Source organism: Mytilus edulis, chromosome 14 (genome assembly GCF_963676685.1).
Source record: "Mytilus edulis chromosome 14, xbMytEdul2.2, whole genome shotgun sequence".
Classification (NCBI taxonomy): Eukaryota; Metazoa; Mollusca; class Bivalvia; order Mytilida; family Mytilidae; genus Mytilus; species Mytilus edulis.
Genome location: NC_092357.1, coordinates 26,361,680 through 26,389,137, shown reverse-complemented (window position 1 = coordinate 26,389,137; position 27,458 = coordinate 26,361,680). Strand labels below are relative to the sequence as shown.

Sequence of the window (27,458 nt, the reverse complement as noted above, 5' to 3'; positions counted from 1 at the left end):
TATAAATTGACAATGAGGGTCGGTTGAAAACAAAACTTTACGACAAAAGAGATGATTTCAGCTTTCCAATTGTGAACTTTCCATTTCTAAGTAGCAACATTCCAGCAGCACCTGCATACGGGGTATATATCTCCCAATTGATACGATATTCCCGTGCTTGCATTTCCTATCATGATTTTCTTGATAGAGGTTTGCTGCTCACAAGGAAGCTATTAAACCAAGAGTTCCAAATGGTGAAGTTGAAATCATCCCTTCGTAAATTTTACGGACGCCATCACGAGTTGGTTGACCGTTATGGAATAACCGTTTCACAAATGATATCGGATATGTTCCTTACGTCGTAACTACAATCCCCTTCCCTTTCATGAATATGACCTACCGAATTAGACTATTTACCGGATTTGTAATCACTTAAGCAACACGACGGGTGCCACATGTGGAGCAGGATCTGCTTACCCTTCCGGAGCACCTGAGATCACTCCTAGTTTTTGGTGGGGTTCGTGTTGTTTATTCTTTAGTTTTCTATGTTGTGTCGTGTGTACTATTGTTTTTCTGTTTGTCTTTTTTATTTTTAGCCATGGCGTTGTCAGTTTGTTTTAGATTTATGAGTTTGACTGTCCCTTTGGTATCTTTCGTCCCTCTTTTAGTCACGGCTACGTGAACAACCTGATATAGAAAACATATATAACAATGATAAATCATTTTTTTTAAATTGTCATTATTGTGTGAGTCGTATACAGAAATATGGTTGTTAAGTAATTACAAGATTTTTATGGTTAAATACGTGTGATATTTATTCTTTAATATAGTACACCGTTTGTCTTAATATCAAATAAAAAAATTAAGATATAGCAATTATTATACGATTATCCCAAAAAGTTAAAAATAATAGATTATAATAACAATGATAATAATAATATTTATACTATATCATGTGTATAGATAGAGATGAATAAATAAATTGATCAATTAAGGGTCGTTTTAGACACATTGGTTTTGTTTACCAAAAATCTTCCAATCAGTATATTGAACACATATTATACATATATATATATCTATGATCGCAAGTAGGAATCTGTTTTGTTGGATTCTGTATTTAAACAGTCAGCTATAGGTCGATAGCATGTATCATAATTACTACTTATGGATAACTTAATAGATATGTTGACCAATTGTGTTCTGAAAACGTTCTAGCATCGTTACAGGGTAAGTAAAAGGCAAAAGTAGTTTACATTTTCTTATGTAGAGAAAAATGAATTAAACCTGGTTATATCTGGCCAAACCTCTCACTCACATGACAGTTCTACGAAATTCCACCGTATTGACACAAGTATTAACTAAACAAACAGACACAACAGGTACAACTTTCAAAAATAATGGTAAAGCAGTCAACATTGTCTAACAATCCCATTATAAAAACAAACTAACACAAATGTCATACAGACAAAGCACACTAAACGCAAATACAAAATTTCAATCCTGGTATCTATAATGAGTTTATTTACTTTATATGATTCCACTGAAACGTTTAAATATTTCACCATTCAATACTTTACACAAAAAAGTAAAATAACAATATATTGAACTCCGAGAAAAAACGGAAAGTCCCTAATCAAATGACAAAATCAAAGGATAAAACACATCACACATCACAATAAACAACAACTGTCATATTCCTGACTTGGTCAAACAATTGAAATTTTCTTATATCCTTTTTCCCTTTTATTGTCTAAAGAAAATAGTTGTATTATATGATTTCCATATTCAAATTTTCCTTGTTCAACCAAAGTAAATGGGAGTCTAATTCTACTTACCGAATTTCACAAACGTAAATTTTTTGTCCCCAACAAGGTTCGTCACCCCATTTAAAAAAATACAGCGGATGTATCAAAGCACAGTGTGCGTCTTGCTGGTTTATAAAATTTCTATTATCTGGCTGCTGTGGTGGTCCTTGGTACCATTCAGTGTAGTTAAGTGGTTCACAAGACGACCATTTATATGACATTTCATCGTTATTGTCTGTTAGGCCAATCCAAAAAAATGCTAAAAATAATGATATAAACATAATAGGTAAGACTGTTCTCTTGAAATGCAAAATAAAAAGGACTAAAATTAAGAGTTTCAAACTGCATGAATTTCTTAAAAAAAAACAATAACAAAACAATGTCATCAAGAATATAGCATGTGTTATTAATGTAAAGACATAAATATCTATCACCAACCTAGTAGTCAGTGCTTCGGTGTTGAAATAAAAAATCTGTTATATGGTCATTTTTATAAATTTCCTGTTATAAAACTTTGAATTTTTCGACAAACTGATATAAGGATTTTCTTATACCATCTTATCTGTATTTGGCACATCTTTTTCGAATTTCGGATCCTCAATTCTCTCCAACTTTGTACTTCTTTGGCGTTATAACTATTTTGGTCTGAACGTCACTGACGATTCGAATGTAGACCAAATGAGCGTCTGACGTATCAAATTATAATCCTGGTACCTTTGATAACTATTTACACCACTGGGTCGATGTCATTGCTGTTGGACGTTTCGTTCCCGATGGGATCACCAGTCCAGTAGTCAGCACTTCGGTGTTGACATAGATATCAATTATATGATCATTTTTTTATAAATTTCCTGTTACAAAAATTAGAATTTTTCGAAAAACTAAGGAGTTTCTTATCCCAGGAATAGATAACCTTAGCTGTATTTGTCACATCTTTTTGGAATTCCTCAAACCGTCAACTTTTTTCTTGTTTTTCTATATTACTATTATGATCTGAGCGTCACTGATGTGTCTTACAAAACGCGCGTCTGACGTATAAAAGTTATAATCCTGGTACCTTTTATAACTATGTACACCATACATAAGGAGATCTAGAATGATTGCAATGAGACAACTATCTACAAAGGTTCAGATGAAGTTGATGTAAGCAATTATAGGCAACCGTATGGAACTTCAATAATGAGAAAACTCGATACCGTATAGTAGGTAATAAAGGGACTAGACATGAAAAATATGAAACAAATCAATTGCATGATATATCGATACAAAGTAATGGCCTAGTTTATAATAAAACAATTTACGAAAATCACATATAACTACCACTGAACTATAAGGTCCTAACTTAGGACAGGCACGTATAGAATATTACGGAGTTAAACACGTGTTAAACCGCTAAATCTTCTTATAACATTGTATTACCTTGGAGATCACTTGGTTTTTTTCTATGCTAGTGTATGTCAGTTACAACTAAAATCATGTTAAACAGTTTATTTTCCCGTATATGTAACACTATAATATGATAGTTATCGTTATTTTGTTATAAACTAACTAATCATAGATACCATACCAGGATTCACTTATTTACTTGCACCAGACGCGAGTGTTGTCTACTAAAGACTCATCAGTGCATGACGCTCGAATAATAAAAATGCTAAAAAGGTCAACTGAAGTACTAAGTATTTAAAACTCAAAGTTTTGTAAACAGTTAATTTATAATTATTACCATATCAATAATAATCCATATCAACACGGAAATAGTGACTATTGAGCTGGTGATACTCTCAGGTAATAAAAACTTCACCAGTAGTAACATCAACCCAGTGGTTGTAAATCAACTCAATAAATGTCTGCATTAAATCAAATTGAATTTAAAGATTTGTTTGAAAGCAGAACTTTCTTAGTTGATATCTATATTTTAAATAAGTCAAATACTATCAATAAATTCTGGGTTTGTTAAAAACTGTTCATGTCATGATGAATCATTAGAAGCTGAACATGCTATATAATTCACATGTGTTATCAGATATATATTCGATATGGAAGCAAGTTAAGTACAAATTAAAAAAATCAAATATCTTACAAAAAATCGACATGTTAATACTACCCTTTAACAGACTGTAAAAATTGACACTTTTCGTCACAATTTATAACAGTACATAAGTACACAAATGAAAAGTTAAATTAATGTTGTCTCTTGACTTCATGTTTATAACATAAATATATCATTACCAAAATTGAGTGTTACGTCTATGTTATTGTATACCGTCTTAAAAAGATAATCACTCATTTCTTTACACATGTGCTTTGAACACTTTCACTCAAACCGTTTTCAGAATAGCATACCAAATAAACTGTGTAGTGACATGCAAAGAGTTTATCCCACATATGATCTATTGTGAGCAATTAACTTCATTTCACATTGTTCGAATATACAAATGCGATCACAATCGGCGCCCATATAACCATATAGAAAAATATTATGAAAATCGGTTGATTTCTCTGTTATCTGTGGAACCTTATTAATTGATGCAAAATAAATCAAGAAACTTGAAACAATTGCAAATTTTCCTACCTAATCGTATTTCCTCTGTGTTTTCCTGCATCAATGCAATAACATCTACTAGAAAAGCGTTTTCGTCACCAGTTTCAATAGAAGTTAAATGTCCACCAAGGACATTGCAGTTAGCCTACAAGAATGAAAATAAGTTATACCATGTTCATCATTGTTTAAACAGGACGAACATATGTCCATAAAGACTCGTTAATTAATCGAAAATTAGGCACGAACTGAAGTGCATTTCGGGATCAAACATGCAGTTAGGTCTTGCCATGTACAGCTAAGGTATTTTTTTCATTACTGTTATGTCAGAAAGACAGCACTGTACTTATACTTCCGATAAAGAGTAAAAACAGATACAATGTAGAAAAAAGCATGTTTTTGTTGCAAAAAAATCTAAATATTATATTCCATACCTCAGACTTAGACCAAGTTTCCATGTTACATTTGAATATGTACTTTGAACCACGAAAGAAGGCTACCGTCTCACGACATACTAGTTTTGCTAAAATTATCAAAACTGTATGAATTGTTTTGGAATATTATAGTTGTTATCTAATAGTTCGTATCTATATATGTTGCATTGTGGTTTGTTTTTGTTCTGTAGTTAATTTGTTTTCGGCTCATAGTTGCTGTGTTCCCTCCATTTTAGTTTGTAATACTGATTTGTTTTCTTTGAACCGATTAATTTACTTTTGAACAGCGGAATAGTACGCATGCCTTTATGTGTATTGATCATTGCCAACGTGAAAATATACCATTTCATCCTGATTATGTGCACACAGTAGTGACTGATTGGTAAGTGTTTTTTATTACCTTTATTCGATATCATCATCGGCAACTTGTATCTCTTATTGTTTGAGTGATTATCCTTTTCCACTCAAGCAGAGTATCTCTTCACTTAAGTCAAAATATGATATGTTATGATAATAACTATAAGATTAAGTAGTATACCGCTGTTCAAACTCATAAATCCATGGACAAAAAACAAAATCGGGGTAACAAACTAAAACTGAGGGAAACGCATAAATATAAGAGGAGAACAATGACACAACACTACAATGTAACACACACAGAAACGGACCAAGCATCAGACAAAATCCCACGAGAATAACAAATATAACATCAAAATCAAATACATGAATTAGGGATAGACAAGTACCGTGACACGTCTTATCGCAATGTCAATTTCTACTCAAAAATAACAGAAAACAAACGACGCAACGTTAAATTGTAACACACATAGAAACGAACTATAATATAACAATGGCCATATTCCTGACTTGGTACAGGACATTTTTAAAGGAAAAAATGGTGGGTTGAACCTGGTTCTGTGGCATGCCAAACCTCGCACTTTAATGGCAATGTAAAATATAACATTGAAATGACAACCTAATATTACAGGACTACAATACAAATAAATAGGAGAACGTATTAGACAAAGAAACACATGATTAATGAATAACAAAAAGCATCAGGTTTAAAATTTAATACGCCAAAAACGCTCTTCGTCCACACAAGACTCACCAGTGACGCCCAGATATAAAAGATCGAAAGCGAAAAAAAGTACAAAGTTGTACAGCACTGAAGATCAAAAGTTGAAAAAGGTTGTGTCAAATACGGCTAAATTTTTATGCTTGGGATAAGAACATTCTTATTATTTAGAACAATTAATGCTATTGCAAACAGTAAATTTTATCAAATGAATATAACAGATATACATAATGAAACTGAAGTATTAACTCATTACATAAAACAAACACGGATACATAATGAAAGACCAACACAGAATAGACACACCCGACTCAGTCCAGGCCTCAACATTGTAACATTATTGTTACATATATAACAAACAATCAAATGACACAGAGGTTAGTGTTCTTACTACATTGTGGAATATCCCCATTCCAGCCGGATGTTGTGCACGTAATAGAATTTCTTCCAACCAGGTAGTGTCCTGCGTGACAGGTAAAAGTTGCCGTTGAGCCAACATTTCTTTCCGCTACAATGACAGTTCCATTTGTAAGACTGTTGGTTGGAATATCTTTACACTGAACTACAAGAATATCTGCAGTTTTCAAGTTATTACAAAAAACAAAAGAACAACAAACAATACTTGTATATATGTTTTGGAATTTAGTGTGACGTTCATTTTAATTGAACTACTACACGTTTTGTTAGACACCCTTTGGGTGTTGAAATTTCTCTATTGTTGGCCGTCGTCTGTGACACATTCCCTATTGCTGTTTCCATTCTTAATTTGAATGATATATAAATACTGTTTAGTTCCTTTTTAACATATGTTAAAAGAAAATTCTACGAAAGACATATGTATTTTATTTTGATTTGAATAAAAACAATTATTTGTCAATTTCCTAAAAGTTTTGACCGGACGTAATCAATATAAAATATTAGATAACATAAACAAAAATTGAAAACAACACGTTTAATAATTTATTGCGTATGAAGCGCATTTCTGCATGTTCTGCTCAAAGCCAAGCATTTGAAATCCGACGATGTATCAGTACCGAAACCGTTAAAGAGCTATATGTCAAAAATACATAAAATAAATAGCCAAATTCATCTAACAATAACATAACAATTGCGTAATGTGTTGTTGAGATAGTTTAACCTTGTAATACTATTGTTTGTGTGTTACATTAATATCAAACAATCCAATGGGAATACAGGTAAGTGGTTGTTCTTACAGCGACATTGCGGAATATTCCCATTCCATCCTAAGGATGTACATGTTATAGTGTCGTTTCCAACAATTGAATGTCCTGCGTCACAGGTAAAATTTGCCGTTGAGCCAATAACTCTTTCCGCTACAGTGACAGCACCATTTGTTAGATTGTTGGATGGAATATCTTCACACTGAACTACAAGAATATCTGCAGTTTACAAGTTATTACCAACAAGCAAAAGAACCAATAATACAACTAAACTGTTTATATAGTTCATATAAAAAAAGAAGATGTGGTATGATTGACAATGAGACAACTCTCCAAAAGAGACCATAATAATACAGAAATTAACAATATAGGTTACCGCGTACGGCCTTCAAAAATGCGCAAAGCGCATACCACAAAGTCAGCCATAAAAGGCCCCAAAATGACAATGTAAAACAATTCAAACGAGAAAACTAACGGCCTTATTCACATAAAAAAATGAACGAAAAACAATTGTGTAACACATAAACAAACGACAACCACTGAATTATACGCTCCTGACTTGGGACAGGCACGTACATACATAATATGGCGGGGCTCATTATGTTAGCGGGATCCCAAGCCTCCACCTAACCTGGGACAATAGTATAACAGTACATATTAAGAACGAACTAAAAAAATCAGTTGAAAAATGCTTAACTCATCAGATGGAATAGTTCCTTTTTTAATCAAATGTTAAAAGACAAATCCACGAGACAATCAGCGCTACGTTTGTTGATTGAAGACTTTAATTGTAAGATTTTAACTTGCATAGCTCAATAATCTGTTATAGTGAAAAAAGAATGTATTACTATTCTACACAAACACTAAGATAAGGACGAGTATTTTATTTGATTTTATTGTATTTGTTAATTTCCCGATTTTTTTTATCGTAACATTTGTTGTTGATAAATTGACCAAAAGATGTGTCGAGCATATAAAAAGCTCTTTCAGAGTTTTGTAGGGTTCTTGTTAGAAATCGCTTTCATTTTGACAGGGATGCCATGATTCATTTAACATTGAATAGATTGAATATCTTTACACTGAACTTAAAACAAAGATGTCAAAATTATTAAATAAAATTCGGAATGTGTCTACGATAACATTAGATTGTGATTGAATATTTTTACACTGAACTTAAAATATTTCTCAAGATTATGAAATAAAGTTGAAACTGGAATGTATTAAAGAGATAACAACACGATCGACGAGCAGACAACAGCCGGAGACTACCAATGTATTTCGAATACAGCCAGGCAATCAATTCCGCAGCCGGAGGCGTGCTTCAGCGGGAGCCTTAACAAAATTGTGTACTAGTTCAGTGATAATTAACGTAATACTTAACTCCGAACTATATAAATAACTTGAAAAAACATACGAGACTAACAAAGGCCAGAATCTCCCGGCTTTGGACAGGCGCAAACATGCAGCGGTGTTAAATATGTTTGTGACATCTCAACCATATACTCATTCATTTCTCTAGCCAATGTATAACAACAGACACACAGCAATACGCACATTAAAATTCAGTTTAAAAGAAGTTCGAGTTAGATAGTTCAGAAAAATGAACAATAGAAACTACGCAAAATGATAATGATACATAGATTAACAAAGGACTATTAGCAGTTACTGGCATGTCGTCTCAAGCCTCAATTTAACTAATTGAAATATTTTGTCCTCATCATATGAATATCAAGCATAATTCCTCCCGTTAGAAGTTTAGTATCATACAATTATACCATTTATCAGAAACTTGTAACTGTATTATATGTTTAATTCAAGTCTAAGACAACTTGTACTCTTTCTGCGATCTGAATAACAAATAGAGTTTCTTACGGATTAAACATTCCAACAATCTGAGGAATTAAAGGTTATTAAACACAACATATATATATATATATATATATATATATATATATATATATATATAGTTATCTTACCTCTATAAATTTCTAAGAACATGATTTGTTTAAAGCGTCCGCGTGGTGACCGTGTATATTCAATATATTAGGTTTGTAGGGAGGCGGGGCTTAAAAAAAATACACGGTTAGTAGTGGATTTACGACTTTGGCACTGTTTGTGGGTTTTTTTTAACTTTTTTACAATTATGTATACCTTTTACTCTATCAAATGATCAACTAATAAAATATTCTGATATTATATCAAATAACATTCACGTACCTCCCATTGGGATTGGTCTGGGGAGTGGGGATCGTATATAATTTAATCCTGATTACATGTATCTGTTAAAAATGTTTTGCTATTCAAAAGTAATGCATTTTTAATATTTTATTTGATTCAATTAAAATTGTTGTACAATATTCACTTTTCCGCGACAGAAATGTCATAACAAATAGAAATGAAAAAAGTCCCCTCCCCTTACCCCTTTTTCATAAATTAAGTTGGTACAATACATAATTTACAAAGTGTCTGGAAATTTTTACCAACTGTTATTGGATGGTAACTATTCATTTGTGTCTTACTTCGTACAGTTACAGTGATACTTTTATTATGTATAGATAATAATTTCTATGGTTTACATCTATTTTAATTAATGAGTTGTGTTTCAAATTCTGAATGAGCCGTAGGGCGTATTAAAACCTGAACGCATTAGAAAGGAATATCCCACTTTAGTGTGGTCGTTAAAATAAGATGGTCAACTTTGCAAATGTTTATAGAAAAACAAATTGACGGTATATAAGTCAGATAATGCGTACTGAAATGTTTTTTTTTTGTCGTAGAACACACCTTGGGGTGTCATAATTGACCACAGAAGGAACTCCCTTCGGTCGGTTTTTCATTTGATCAATCCTGACACCCCTCGGTGTGTTCTACGACAATTAAAACCGTAAAATATGCATTGTCTATCACATAAAGGATATAAGAATGAACGTTCGCTCAGCGTTGTTAGGTTTTGCATTAGCGTGTTGTTTTATTTTGACAGTGATGCCAGGATTCATCAAAGTTATATAGTATTTACTGTTCTTAATATTGTTTCAGCTATTTTATATACGAAACCAACATTTAGTAAAAAAAAAGTGTTTTTAAATATTGCAGTTGTTATTGTATAGTTTGTTTCTATATATGGTGCATTGTGGTTTGTTTTGGTTATATTTCAGTGTTCTGTTATTTCTTTGTTTTCTCCTCATGGTTAATGTGTTCCCTCCGTTTCAGTTTGGTATCCAGATTTGTTTTTTTTAACCGATTTATCGACTTTTAAGCAGCGGTATAGTACTGTTGCTTTTATGTGCATTGATCATCTGGAAATATACCATATCATCCTGATTATGTGCAAATAGTAGCGACTAAGTGTATATTTTGTCATTACTGTATTTTGTCAACGTGTGTCTCTTTTAGTGATCATCATATTCTGCTTAAGAAGCGTATATCTCCACCTACGTCAAAATATGATCTTGTGTTATGATTATAACTATTAGATTACATTACATTTGCTTTACGTGTTGTTAAGATAGTTAGACATTGTAATATCATTGTTACAAGTATAACAAACAATCAAAGGTAAAATATGTTAGTGTTCTTACTACATTGTGGAATATTCCCATTCCAGCCGGATATTGTGCACATGATCGATTTTCTTCCAACCATTGAAAGTCCTGCGTCACATGTAAAATTTGCCGTTGAGTCAACATTTCTTTCCATTACAGTGACAGTACCATTTGTTACACTGTCGGTTGGAATATCTGCACACTGAACTGCAATAATATCTGAAGTTTTCAAGTTATTACAAACAAACTAAAGAACAAACAATACAACTAAACTGTTTAATTTATTTTTTAACAAATTTTAAAAAGAAAAATCTACGCGAGACATATGTGCGTTACGTCTGTTGATTGAATACTATTATTGTGAGATTTTAACATATAAATTACTCTATGATCTGTCATAGTAGAAAATGAATCCATTACTATCCTGGAACTCTTAGATAAGGACATGTATTTTATTTGATTTGAATAAAAAAAATATTTGTTAATTTTCCGAAAGTTTTTTATCGTAACATTTGTTTTCGATTATTTGGCCAAAAGATGTGTCAATCAAAACAGAATGCTCTTTGATAGTTTTGTAGGGTTCTTGTTAGAAATCGCTTTCATTTTGACAGGGATGCCATGATTCATTTAACATTGAATAGATTGAATATCTTTACACTGAACTAGAAAACAAAGATCTCAAGATTATCAAAAAAATTTGGAATTTGTCTAAGATAACATTAAATATCGGTTGAATATGTTTACACTAAACTAAAAATAATTCTCAAGATTATGAAATAAAATTGAGAACGAAACTTGGGAATATGTCAAAGAGATAACAACCCGACCAAAGAGCTGAAAACAGTTAGGGACTACCAATGTATCTACAATACAGCCATACCATCAATTCCGCAGCCCGAGGCGTGCTTCAGCGGGACCCTAAACAAAACTGTGTACTAGTGCAGTGATAATTAACGTAATACTTAACTCCGAACTATATAAATAACTTGAAAAAAACATACGAGACTAACAAAGGCCAGAATCTCCCGGCTTTGGACAGGCGCAAACATGCAGCGGTGTTAAATATGTTTGTGACATCTCAACCTTATAATCATTCATTTCTCTAGCCAATGTATAACAACAGACACACAGCAATACGCACATTAAAATTCAGTTTAAAAGAAGTTCGAGTTAGATAGTTCAGAAAACTGAACAATAGAAACTACGCAAAATGATAATGATACATAGATTAACAAAGGACTATTAGCAGTTACTGGCATGTCGTCTCAAGCCTCAATTTAACTAATTGAAATATTTTGTCCTCATCATATGAATATCAAGCATAATTCCTCCCGTTCGAAGTTGAGTATCATACAATTATACAATTTATCAGAAAATTGTAACTGTATTATATGTTTAATTCAAGTCTAAGACAACTTGTACTCTTTCTGCGATCTGAATAACAAATAGAGTTTCTTACGGATTAAACATTCCAACAATCTGAGGAATTAAAAGTTATTAAACACAACATATATATATATATAGCTATCTTACCTCTATAAATTTCTAAGAATATGATTGGTTTAAAGCGTCCGCGTGGCGACCGTGTATATTCAATATATTAGGTTTGTAGGGAGGCGGGCCTTAAAACAATACACGGTTAGTAGTGGATTTACGACTTTGGCACTGTTTGATAATTTAAAAGTATTGAAAGTTCTGTTTAATATTGTTATGTCAAGGTTGTTGATTATACACAGTTATTGTTTGCATTATTTTTTTAGTGCAGACCAATTGAAGAAGGTTCTCAATATTGAACACCTGAACACTTTAATATAGAATTAAGAAGATTTATGATAGCAATTGAGACAACTCTAGTCTAAATTCAAAAAATAAAGATGTCGGTAATATGAATTCGTTAAAATATTTTGTGGAAGAGCAAACAACAAATTTTCAGATGTTGACGATTACTTTCACTAGATAACACACTCAAAAAGAATGTTTTTTTTTCAGTTATACAATTTTACGATCTTAAAAAAATGTCGTCTAGCACTTTTACATGTTTTAGAAAACATTTGTTTTTCAAAACACCTACACTTTTATGACTCATTAGAAAGATATTTCACAAGACCTATTTTTTTATTTTGTGTACTGTAATTTTTTAATGTCATTGTGTCAATCTATAGCTTCAATATAGTAGTGAGTCAATGATGTGAGATTTTTTTTGTTACGTTTTAAAGACTGAACGGTCAACACAAACGCGTCTGAACCTGAAAAGGTGTACTTGACTTATCCTTTTTATGCTAAAATTTTGCCTATTTTAGGGCTACCCCTATCCCAAAAAAAAACAACACTGTTACAGAATTACGAATGGATTCTTTGAAATGGTCATCTATTCACGAAAACATGTTCACGTGAATTTGCGCCTACCAAAGTCGACTGGTTCTTTTTCTCAAAAAAATTCTGTAACCTAAAAGCTCGATTGAACAATGTTAGTTTAAACACGTACATAATATGCATAAAATTCTAAATAAGGCACATAAATTAAAACTTTGGAGAATATTATGTCTTTTTATGAAGTACACCAATTTACGAATCAAATCGTGACCTTTCTGCTATGCATGATAAAGTTGATATCTTAAGCCATTTTGTGCCATAAGTGAACCTTGTTTTTCACCAATCTCGCCTGTTTTACTCACTCTTACAAACCTGTTCGAGTATTCTCTATTGTTATTCAGCGCAAATTATTAATCTAAGATACCTTGGACGATTCCATTTCATAATGAACCACGTTTGTTTAGATATTGTACCCAAAAGTCCCCCCAAAAAAATGAGGCACTTTGATTTCGAAAAAGAAAAAAAAATGAACCAATATTACAGCTTAGAAAGCGTTGACATTCGAAGGACAAATTTACAGTTGTTGTATCTTTTCGAAGACATTGTAGTCGAGAAATACCCTTTCGTTTTAAAAAAAAAGCTAACCTAACGATTGTACAAAACCAAACATGTAAGCATTGCAATAAAAATTTGTATAACATTGCATTCATTGCATTAACAATTTATATAGCATTGTATCCATTGCGACACAAACATCTATACTTACAATTTAAACTATCCCAACCGTTGCTGATACAAAAAATCGTTGCAAATCCTATCAATTTCATGCACTACGATTATATATACTTTAATTTTTTTTTTGCATTTCGTTATCAATGCACAAATTTAGTTCATCGTAAGGGAAAATGATGTAATAGCGCTTTGTTTCCATTGGCTGGACAAGGGTATCACGGAAGCGCACAATTTAGTACGATAAACATTACAAAAAACAAATCAATTGATCTGTGTATTGAAAGACAAAAGAATCAAACAAATGTAACTGTTATAATGCATATTGTGACGTGCGATTTACCAACCTGTAAAATGATTGGTCACTTTATTAACTAGAGATAAAGGATACTACAGGTACAGTTAACATGGTTAAGTCGGCCTCATATCTTGACTTACATCTAGAAATTGACAATGAGGGTCGGTTGAAAAATAAACTTTTAATACGACTAAAGAGATGATTTCAGCTTTCCAATTGCAAACTTTTCATTTCTAAGTAGCAACATTCCAGGTGCACCTGCATACGGGGTATATATCTCCCAATTGATACGATATTCCAGTGCTTGCTTTTCCTTTCATGATTTTCCTTATAGAGGGTTGCTGCTCACAAGGAAGCTATAAAACCAAGAGTTCCAAATGGTGAAGTTGAAACCATCCCTTCGTACATTTTACGGACGCCATCACGAGTTGGTTGACCTTTATTGAATAACCGTTTCACAAATGATATCAGATATGTTCCTTACGTCGTACCTACAATCCCCTTCCTTTTCATGAATGTGACCCACCAAATAAAACTATTTACCGGATTTGTTATATCATAAGCAACACGACGGGTGCAACATGTGGAGCAGGATCTTACCCTTCCGGAGCACCTGAGACCACCCCTTGTTTTCACATTCAATTGACATGTCAAAGTACTTGATATGAACAATATACCACCTTCAATATTTAATATTGTTTCTGCAGTTTTTGTTGAGTGTTCAAGCTCTACTCAAATTCCGGACCGTTGTTCTGTGTAATCATGTCATGTATTCCTATTTACTAAAGTATTGTTGTGTGCAGAATGTACTAGAAATTCGTTAATAGGAATCTCATGATGTAACAACAATGACTAATATAAACGAAATGAAACTTTATGAGATACCTAGCCCATAAATCATTTAATTTTTTCATGTACAACACTTACGGGTTTAAGTCATGGCTGTGGTTTAAAGCAGAACTATACAATAGTTTCTCTTTACAAACAAACATATGTTTCAAATTCAGATGCAAATAATGAACGCACTTTTTTTTCTCAAATTATTGATGATTACGACATATAAATGAATATAATTGATTAAGTATAATGCAAACTGTATCTATTCATCTATATTTTTAATAACTAACACGTATACCAGGTATGGCTATAAAACCATATTCGCCTTATCGAGCACCGTTTATTCATACCATAGGTTTCAACCTTATTTGATCATCCGATATTAATGCAATAATCGAGTTAAAAATCAAAAGTCCTATTATTTTTTCAGTTTATATGATTTTTATTTTCTATCTATATTTAAAGAACAAAATGTATAAGGTAGCATTGGGTTACTATATACATGTATTGTTTGTATTAGGAAGTGTAGATATTGTTCTTTGCGTGTACGAAAAAAAAAACTATTGGCCAGTCAGTGTTAGTTATAAAGCTGAAGTGAAGTCAACATTTACAATTATACTTGACAAGGTTAATAAGTCACTTTTAGGACACTCAATGAAAATTTTTCAAATACTAAAATTTATAAAAAGTTAAATGTTCAATTATATACTAAGAAATATTCAAACTTCATATCAAAACAAGAAATTGTACTTTTTCAGCAAATTTTGCAGACTAGGCAAATTACCAGTCAACATTATTATTCACAAACATGTTACAGAGCATGAAAAAATCGACTGATTTTATGCAATTATATCCAATTCTACAACATTACAAAATTGAAAAAAAAAAATCAATTGACATTTCAAAGCACTTTATAGTTAAATGTACAACCTTTACTATTCAGTATTGTTTTGCAGTTTTTGTTTAGTGTTCAAGAACTATTCCATATCGCGGACTGTTCTTCTGTGTAATCATGTCATGTATTCCTATTTACTGAAGTATTGTTGTGTGCAGGATAAATTGAAGATTGTACATTAATCATAGTGAATTCCTCTAACATTTTGTGACTTTGTTAGAGAAATATGATATTGTACCCATTCCAAATCCTGTTATATCTAATAAATTTAGGAGCCCCTGGCCTTAGACAGTCCTGTATGTTTATTCCAAGTTTTAGCTTATTTTTATGTTTGGGATTTAAGTATGACGTCAATTTCAACTGATCTAGTACACATTTTCACACATTTTCAGGGCAAGCTGAGGACGCCCTCTGGTCAGGAAATTGATACGTTGAAGACCTTTAATTGACATTCAGCTGTCATCTGCTATTTGATCGGGTTGTTATCTCTTTGGCATATTCTCCATTTCCATTTTCAAATCGGTTAGTATATTAGATCGTTTTTTTTTATTAGTTTAACAATACATGCAATAGTCGCCTTGTTCTTAGTTTCCCAGATAGGAACTTTATATACTAGTAAAACTCTGTAAAGATTTATTTCAACGTGTCTTTTTTTTCATTATTAAATCTATAAATTAAAAGAAACCTTGCCTATAAATTGGCATATCACATTCACACCTAATAAACTTGTGATAGGCCTTGCGTATATCGCATTTCATAATGTCATTGTATTTTATTTTTATAGTATAAAGACATCAAAATGCAAAAAACTTACTAATGCTTGCATTTTTCCATTTTCGGAGTATGAAGTAGTAGAACCTATATTATTTATTGGATTGAAAAAGAAATAATCAGAAAAAAATTCGGGAAAATTTCCTGAAATTTTCATTCTACTAATGAACTAAAGATCAGAGTTTTAAATCCTCGCATCTGCGCAGCAATCTACTTCTTTTCCCAGTCTTGTTTGTATGAAACTTCGAATAAGATATATATGTATCAATCTAGTAAAATATAGGAATGAACTCCATACCAATTCATAATTATTTAATATGAAAAATTGGAATTCATCGTCTAAGATATCACATATTTTATATCTTATTTAATTTCGTGGTATTTTTGTATATCGCCCAGTTGAAGTTGAATTGAATAAAATAATAATCAGTTATATCAGTATTTGTTGTTGCGACCATTGCATGGGTCTCTTGGTATACAACAAGTATTCATGCAATGATCGAGCTAAAAATTAAAAGTCTTTTTACCTTTCAGTGCATTTGGGTTTTATTTTCTAGTCATATTTAAAGAATGAAAATGTATGAATTATGTTCTCCATAATGAACATTTAAATGACATATAGTTTACAAGTGTGAACAAATCGTATGTACAGGTAATTAAACAAGGTGTATAGTTGTGAACAAATTTAATGTGAAACCAGTGTCCATTACATTAAACTAATTGTAAACATGTTTACTGTACATGGCGTTTGGTGTGAACACGGCCTTTTTTGGAGATGTGGTCCAAAACGCTTCCGGTCGAACCTTGTCCTACAGCCAAACAATGAGATTTTTTCCGCAGCGAGATTTATAATGCATTAATTCTGTTATAATCTACATATAAAGGTATACGTTTATATGATTGGTCGAGAGGGTTTCCAGTAGTGGCTCTCGACGATCTTCATATTTCAGCAGAAGATGCTGACGGAACTACATGTTGTGACCAATGAAAACAACATGGTGGTGACGTAAAAACTATTTATTTTCATTTTGCGTTCATCTTTAAGATAAATAATAAACACAAAACATTGATTGAATGATAATCAGACATTTTCCTAGTTTATTTTTTTAGAGAGCACTAGCATGTATTCTTCGTGTCCTCACGCACCAGACCTCTGCATTGGAACAATTATACATTCTACGTGTGAAAGAAATTATGAGTGGAAAAAATAAATTCCTTTTCTCCATTTATAGAAAATTATAAAAAAAAGATCTTTTAAACGACAATTTTCACTAATGCACTTGACCTGTACGAGTTATAAGCATATAGTAGGGTACCTGATATGTCATCTAGTTCAACTTAGCCGAACTAAGAAATACTCCCAGAACCATTGATTCCGGCGTATAAAATGTCACATTACACGCATGTTCTAGAACCGTACGAGTTTGTAACTCAACATAGTGAATTTGTACTTTCTTTTGGCCAGCTAAATTAACCAACGTTTGGCAACATTATTCCATGTCAAAAATCTATATATAAATGGAAGATGAAATACGATGACCATGCTTACGTAAAGGATCCCCCAATGTGATAGTGAATATAAATATTGTTCAAATATCAAAAATACTTACTCAATTTGCTTTCGTTTGAATTATCATAACGATAGACATATGCATACTATTATATTTAGGTTGATTTTACTGTAACCTACGGATGACCCATCCTAACCAAACAAATGTAGCAAGAACTGAGAAGGACCAAGACTGACAGAAAGACTAATAGATCGACGAAAATAAAATGTCCATATGCTTTGATTGCAGGGCATAAGAATGCGGATAGATATCTAAACATAAATGTGTGTATGCGTATGACTTTAGTAATGTGTCCACTCATTGTCGTCAATAAAATAGCGTTCAATAGGACTGTCTTGCAAGTGAGGACTTTAGTCAGATATTAAATCAGATTTCATCCACCGTTTCTACATCATCAAATGTCTGTCACAAGTCAGAAATATGACATTAATTTTCTTTTCGTTTTATTTGTTCGAACTTTTTGATTTTGCCATCTTATTCCGTTGTGTTTCATCCTTGGTGCTAGGTATTTGTGTTATTTTACTGTTTTTTGTCGATTTGAAACTATATGTTAAGTGCCATGTGTGCAGTAAATCTGTCTCACGAAACCATGTTGCTACTAGTAATGTATTATCGATGGTGTTTTCAATCTTTTCACATTTTTAAAATATGCTTTAAATAGCCTTTGGTTTTCCCATCTGAATTGTTTTATATTCCACGTCGAGATCTATAATAGCTGAATATACGGTTCGGATATTGTCACATTGTTAAAAGCGCTACAGTTGTCCATTGTGGCTAACATCCACTGTTGGTAGACAGTTGTCCCATTGACAAATATACAATATCTTCTTATTTCTAAGAGAGCATAGACATATCTGCTATTGATCCATCAATGCCAAAACAAATAAATAATAAACAACACAAAAATATAATTATAATTTATTTTTGGCGCCAGGAAGAAAAAAACTTCATTCATTAGAACATAATGACAACCATATATACCACATATCTTTCTACGTACAAGTTTTCTAAAAAAAATGACATGATAAAGATTAGTTTATATATAGTAACATACATATCATAAGATTATATGAATCAATTGAAATTAAATGGTTGGTCAACTACATCAAACTAAAATTTATTGGAAAACTTATTCCTGTCAATGCATACCGTAGTATAGTTAATATGATGGATGTCACACTTTGAGCAGGATCTGCCTACTCGTAAGAAACATCATATATCGTTCAGTTTAATGTTAATTACCTCTGTTTATCTCTTGTTTCAGATGTCAATGTAACGGAGTGTTTTTAAAATAAAGCATATTGTATATTGTATTGTAATTAGTTTTCCTATACGTTTTGTATACTGTTCCTCTGTTATGGAGTTTCTCCCCGAATATTATAACCACAATAGTTACCAAAGGTACCAGGATTATAATTTGATATGTCAGACTCACGTTTCGTCTACATAAGACTCATCAGTGACGCTCAGATCAAAATAGACATAAAGCCAAGCAAGTATAAAGTTGAAGAGCATTGAGGACCCAAAATTCCAAAAGCTTTGCCAAATACGACTAAGGTTATATATAACTGGCATAAGAACATTCTTAGTCTTTCGAAAAGTTTTGTAACAGGAAATTCATAAAAAATGACCATATAATTGATATTTCTGTCAACACCGAAGTGTTGACTACTGGGCTGGTTATACCGTCCGGGACAAAACGTCCACCAGCAGTGGTATCAATATATTTTGAATTCGTAAAATATCCTTTTGGCTCATTTTTTTATTTTCACAGACGAAAAATGCAACTAATCACAAAAAAGATACATGAAAGGATTTGTTTTTGTAATTTTTAGTTATGCTTAATCTAAGTTATTTAATAAATGTAATAGGTGACATACCAACAAATCACAGAACGTCACATCCGGTTACAAATGAATTTGACAGTTGTAGGAAAAATCCTACATTTCATTGCAGGAAAATGAGCTGAGTCAAACACATATATGTTAGGTGTTCAAAAGCACCATCATTATTTTATTTGATGTTTCTGTAGAATATTTTGGAAAGTTTAAGTAACATAATCAATCAACCTAGTACAAAAAGGCGAATGTTTGATTAGAAAACTTCCAGAGAAGGTTATTTTCTATTATGCAATGATGTTTTATATAAAAGTTTGTCTTAAGTGCTACATTGTTGTACTAGACAGGATAACACTTTGCTTATATCAAGCATTTTTTTTTTATTTGAAACAACGATAAATTCTGCACATGGTTTTGAAAACTGCAAATTCAACGAGGACTAATAGGAATAATCAATAGTTGTATGACAACTATAGTCAAAACAAGTTTTTTTTTAATTATAAATGAAGTACCATGATTTTGTATGAGTGAGCAAAGACTCTCCAGAAAACAATGAACCCAGTAAGATATTAAAACCCATTTAAATATGCTATTTTGTTTAAAATAATAATATTTAAAAAAAGAAAACCAACCAAAAACACAATGAACAAAACAATATTACGATGCGTATGATTTTTTGTGATGGATTGTGGAGGCTTGGTACAGGGATTTGACATCATCGTGCAAATGGAAAAAAACGCATAGGATTTGGCACAACCGTTATTTATGCTGTCATAAAGCATATCAGAGTGGTAGACATCGTATTCAGTATTTGTTCACGACTGCTATCTTGAAATTAAAATTGAAATCAATTTAAATGCGCGTAATTGATTCTGATTGATTCGGTTTGATATTTACAAAAGGTATACAGTTTTCTAAAAAAAAACATTCCTAAAAGGTTGTTCATACTTACCATTTCAAATTCGCACATATATTGTTGGGGTCTATCACAAGGATCGTCATCCCAGTTCCAGTTATTACTAGTTTTTAATTCAAATTCCACACAGTCTTCGTTGTCTATTTGATCACCTGAAAATCAATGTCTAATAACATAATAGCAACAAACAAACAAATATACAGAAGGTCTTTTATCAAATTATAAAAAACAAAAGTTCAAACACATCAAACGAATGAGAGACAACTTGTATTATTCCTGACTGGTTTTTTGATATTTGATATCAGTTTGTTAGCTAAGAAATCGCTGTTATTGTATTTTCTTTTATGTTCTATTTCAAAAATAGCTAAAGCTACATTGAAAAAAAATCTTCAATGCGCCATATTTTTTTTTCTAAATAAGTTGGACTACAAACTGTTTAGCTTTTTGGCAACACTTTTTAGAATGTTGGGATCTCAATGCTCTTCAGTTTTGTACCTGTTTGGCTTTATAACTGTTTTCATCTGAGCGTCACTAATGAGTCTTATGTAGACAAAACGCTTGTCTGGCCTATTCGATCATAATCCTGGTACCTTTGATGATGTTGGTAACTATTTCCAAGTCATTTGTTTTCTATAGGCGGAAACATGTCTGACGTACAAAATTATAAATCAGAATCTTGGATGAAGTTGTGTTTCTTTTTAAAGAGTTGATTTAACAATCAAAACTGTTCGTTGTTACTTTTGCAGTATTTGGGAGTTTGGTGGTCTTGTCTTATCTTAAATTTGTTTGAGATAACTAATTGGCTTCCCTAAGATCAGAATAATATAAGATTGCCTACAGTTGACAATATGTTGACCTCGATCTGTTGATTTTGTGTAAATAGGTCATTGACTCAAAGACGTACATTTTAAAAGATGAACTTTAAAATACGAGAGGGACATTCAAAATTGAAGGAAAATAAACTGACAACGTCACGGTTTAAAAAAAAAAGACAAATAATAGTACATAAGACACAACATAGAAAACTAAAGACTAAGCAAAACGAACCCCGCCAAAAACTTGGCTGCCCTCACGTACTCTGGAAGGGTACGCAGGCCCTGATTCACATTATACACCCGGCATGTTGCTAATGTTATTACAGACTCGGTAAATATTCAGAAAAAATCAACAACAACCCCACCAAAGAGCAAATAACAGCCATAGTTCACTAATAACTAATAACCTAATAACTATCTTAAAAGGGAACACTTACGTCCTCCAAATGGGAGAGTATCCAATGTTAAAGCACCACCAGCATCGACAAATTCGAAATTCTCGTCGCTTGTAGGACTATAAAGACCTGTCCATATATCTTCATTTTTTCCTAAAAAAGAATTGGATAGTTATCACTGTCATATTTTTTTTGTCTTTAAATCTTCCATTGATTATTTTCTATCGCATGAATACAGCTCGAAGTAATTAATTTCAAAACATCAATAAAAAGTTAAATCACCAAAAACACTAAACTGCTTAGAAAATTCAAAAAGTTCTCCATTATAAAATGACAAAATCAAAACCTCAAACACATCAGACGAATGTACAACAATTGTCATGTTCCTGACTTGGTACAGGCATGTTCTTATGTAAAATAAAGGTGGATTACATCTGGTTTGATAGCTAGCTAAACCTCTCACTGTATGACAGTCGCATCAAACTTCATTATATTAACAACGATGCGTGAACAAAACAAACAGAGAAAACAGTTAGAAATGTAAATGGATAAAACATCATTCGGTGAGTTATTTTACGCATTTAAAAAAGTGTATAAGTTGTCTGTACCTAGAGGGCGGGAAGGTGGTCGGACGTCGTTATGGTAGAGCCAATTGTTAAAAAAAAACCCACCCTTTTCCGATTCACTTTACTTCAAACATATTAAGTAATTGCGCGTCCAATACTGATTTTTCCAGATTTTAGAGTTTTTTCATCATACTGCAACATTAACAAAAGACTGTCATTAGCTTAGATATTCAACTTCCAGTTTCAAATCAAGATTTTTGAAATGCCTTGTTGCTCGGAGTTGATAGTAGGATACCATACATGCAACGATATAAACTAAAACATGTATCGTAATATAATTGCACCTTCCATTAATTATTTAAGCTCCTTTGAAGTTCTGACAGTTGTCCTACTATTTTAAAGAAAAAAGTTATCTAAATATCCATCTGCTATATTAAAGTATTATTGCCCACTGCCATTAAAACAATAATTGTCTCGATATATGTTATTTAAAAGATAACGATTTAAAACGGATACAGAACCATCTAAACGCTTACCTATAAGAAGTAATAATTGGTGTGTGTGTAAATGAATATTCGTTTTCTTTTTAATTACAACGAAGCACTTAACATTGCACAATTACAAATTTCTTAATAATTCATAAGCACCTTTCATCCTACATATATTCTTAAATTGAAAAACAAGACACAGATCCAATATCTACATGTATATCATAATTATAGTTAACACACCATTAACCGTTATGCTTTTTTTCTTTTTGTAGCAGTTCAGTATTTCTGTTGTTCCGGTGTATCCTTCTTAAAGTTTTTGTGTTTTGTTTTCGCTTAATCAATTAATGACTAATGGCAACCGTCAACAACTTTTGATTTCATCTACTTGATGCCTTTAAAATAGAAAACACAATCAATAATAATGCAGCACGACGGGTGCAACATATCGAGCAGGTTCTGTCTACCCTTTCGGAGTATCTGAGATTACCTCCAGTATTTTGTGGGGTTTGGGTAGCATTTTTTTTTTCATATATTAAGTTTTGTGTACTTTTGTTTGCTGTTTGTCTGCTTGTATTTTTTTTTCTTTTTTAGCCATGATTGTGTTTTCATTTTTTTTTTCGATTTATGAGTTTGTCTCTTAGATATGAAAGTGTTTTAAACTTTGTTAGTACTTCCATCAATTCTCGTCGTGTAAATATGTGTGGGATTATATTTTATGATTGTTGAAATATAACAAGGCTAATACTATTATAAAGGTTAACTCCTCTATCTTGTTTTGTTCTACTTTTGATTCACTATTTTTGCTATCTATAAATTATACATGTTTCAACTATGGTACAAATATAACGCTATAACAAATGAAAATCTTTACAACGAATGCAAATATGCTTCAATTAGTTTCACTGTTTTGCAATTGATTTTAATATTTATTGAACCATCTTTAATAATCTTAGATCGAACTTAATCTGATAAGGTGTTGATGTCTTTCCTTGTGTTGTGTTTTACCCCAGACATTCCGTGTTGAATTTCTCTTGGAGTTCAGTTTTTTGGTGATTTTACTTTTATCTAATCTGATATCAGATAAAATATACTCACCAAAGCATTAGTCCAGTTCTGCTTATCGTCTCCACCGAAGAAGTAACAATTAGTACTAGCTGTTAAGTCATTTGAAATGATGTATCCTTCAGGGCAACTAGTTGGAACACATGGTGGTACTGGTGCTATGACACAATACAAGTTGATTACTAATTGGAAAACCTGGTACTAATAATACTACCCAATGTGAGTTGATTATTATTTGATACACATTGTAGTACTGGTGCTATGACACAATATGAGTTAATTATTAATTTGAACAAATGGTACTATTATTACGACACTATAAGTTAGATCACATGACACTATTAATATTACACAATATGAATTGATTATTTGTTGATACACATGGTGGTACTATGACACAATATAAGTTAATTAATTGGAACACATGGTACTATTGATACGACACTATTAGTTGGAACACATGACACTATCAATATGACACAATATGAGTTGATGATTAATTGGAACACATGAAACTATTAAAATGGCACACTATGAGTTGATGATTAGTTGGAACACATGAAACTATTAAAATGACACAATATGAGTTGGTGATTAGTTGGAACACATGAAACTATTAATATGACACAATATGAGTTGATGATTAGTTGGAACACACGAAACCAACTATTAATATGACACAGTATGATTTGATTATTAGTTGGAAGACATGGCATTAGTATATATAAAATAAATACACAACATTTTAATTGTTTGTTTTAAATTGTAAGCTAATTGTCGGACTATTGGACCGGTCCATACTTTCCAACTATTGGACCGCGGTGAAACTTTTTATCCACAAACGTCATCATATTTCGTGAAATTTCAAATGCAGCAACGGTATTGGCTAATTTAGAGAATGCCCCAGGTTTTGCAACTTTGAGTTTTACCTCTTGTATCTATGGTTTTTACAATGCAGAACGCAGCCTTTCCATTCAGAATATATGTAAGTAAACATTCCAAATGACTTCATTTTCAGAAACAGACATCTGTAACAAACTTTTAGCTACTTTTTTACAAGCAGAACCCAGTACAACGAAAGTCCCAACTATGGACTGGATTCCGGTGCTACACAAAACACCTTACATATATAGATGTATTTCATCTTCAAGCCATTGTTTCAGTACTAAATTGTCTATTCTACTTATTACTACACTTGGTACCATCAACAACCTGATAATAAATTGCTCAAATAAGGCCTTTCAACATAGTGGAATTAATTACTTTTGGAGTGTAAACAATTCGTTGGAAGTACTTGAGAAATTGCCTGCATAGATGGGTGATTGTGTATCTGTTCAAACTTTAGATTTTTTTACCCTATATATCACTTTGCTCATATTGGTAATAAGAAAAAAAATTGCATCCCTAATTAATTGGGCATTTAAATGTCAGATTGCGAATACATATGTTCAAACTCTTTCAGGTCATTTTTAAGTAGCAACAAACAAAAGAACTATGCCACTTGGAATGCTTTGTAACTACATGTATTTGTATCAGCGTTATCGATATGTATATTAAGTACAATATATATTTTTAGACTTTATTAATAAAAATGATATGACTAAGTTTATAAATCTAAATCTTTGTTCAAGAGTAGTGATCTGGTTCAGCTAAAAATGGTTAAAAATTAGTATTTCAGAAGCTGTCTTAAGTTGTTTTAGATCCCCTTAACATTATTGTAAAAACAATGTCCATATTTTAATTAGAGCAGATGAAATTTTCAATCATTTTGATATAATTTATCCCACAAGTTGTACAACATACTGTAAACGAATCATTGAGAAAGAGCTGTGGTCTCGAACCATGAAATTGGTCATAAGAATCACATAAAAAATCTGTCACGCTGGCAAAACTGCAGAAAAAACTAGGAAACAATAGGAGTTATTGCTAAATGATTTCAATTATTTACTTTTTCAAGACCACATAAAACAAATCGTGACGTGTTTAAATAGTTATTATCCAAATTATGTTTATTAGGTTACGGGCATTGATCTCTGAAACGTAGCAAATTAGAAACTAACTTAAATTCTTCTGGTGTATCCTTCATTATGACTCCAATTTAATTCTCATGCAAGTGTATACATTATCGGCCATGTTTTTTCCATAAAAATGTAAAAACTAGTGTATAATATCGTCATTGTTTGAGCACCTTAATAATTTTGTTATCTTCTGTTGTTAACATAATTTGATAAATGGAGTCAAACATGAACGTTTATTTCAAAGACCATAATATATTGGTTTTTAAAGCATATTTACCTCACGATACCGGGATATATGTATTTACTCGGATTTCAACATGTACTTATGATTTGTTTACAAACCGGTATTGATAAAAATAAACAAACACATGTCGAAATGTTCAGGACTTTTAAATCTGTTTTGGGGTAGGCATACGATTTTTATTGCGTCTCACACTTTGAAAAGAAAATAATCGTCAACTACTTTATTTAATATTGTGTAAAAACGTTAATTATGAGGTTTGATAGTCAAATGGTTTGATAGTCAAATGGTTCGAGCATTTTTCTGAGGAAGTTTTAGAAAATTTTAAAGAAATATTTTTTACAGTGGGTAAGCTTTTATTAGTCTTCACTATCCTAAAGATTACCAATTTTCGGTTATATTTATAATTTACAATCTTCATTAAAGGTGAAGCACGAATACACAGTTAATTAATTATACTGATGTGTCATCTGTATGCAAGAGTGACATTCCTTAGTATTATGTGCCATTTCGAAAAAAAAGTTATGCAAGTATTGTCTCCCTTTAACAAGCGTATTATTTCATAATTAAGTATAGTTTCTGATATAGTTTTGAATAATTACAAAATGTATCAATTCAGTATATTTCAGATTTTGTTATTGGTGTATCAAAAACATTGATGTACGAATATAATTTCATAAATTTGAATCGTTTAAAATGATAACATACCAATATAAAGAATCGTTTATTATTTAAAAAAAAAGACTATAAATGAAAGTAGAATTACTTATCTTCCCTTCGTGATAGATTGGTAGAGTTATCTAATATTAATCAGAGATGGACAAGCAAGCAAATTTTAATTGTGGCTTATTTAACGTTTAAATAAGTTTCCACTATAAACGAATGTTGCTTTATACAAATATAAGGATTTTGTTATCTAAATCTACAAATCTTATTAGATATTATGAATTTTTGTTACAATAGATTAATATGCTACGTTTTATATTGTTTAATTTTATTTTACAACATGATCTTTTGCCTTTGTTTCATTTTTGCATAGAAGGGACAAGAACTATCGATCATGCTTTATTTGTTTACTTACATTTACAACATGATCTTCCATTGCAACATCTTCCTTTTTTGGTCCATCCTTTGCCAAATGCAT

General features: G+C 31.7%; 1 protein-coding gene across 1 annotated transcript; it reads right to left on the bottom strand.

Moving 5' to 3' along the window:
• Positions 1-643: 643 nt before the first annotated feature.
• Positions 644-27,458, bottom strand: LOC139504081 (macrophage mannose receptor 1-like). The gene is made up of 6 exons (XM_071294140.1): positions 27,392-27,458; positions 21,979-22,089; positions 20,763-20,878; positions 4,357-4,471; positions 1,897-2,043; positions 644-666 (listed from the first exon to the last, which is right to left on the bottom strand). The coding sequence occupies exons 1-6, from the start codon at positions 27,456-27,458 to the stop codon at positions 644-646; spliced, it is 579 nt and encodes a 192-aa protein (XP_071150241.1).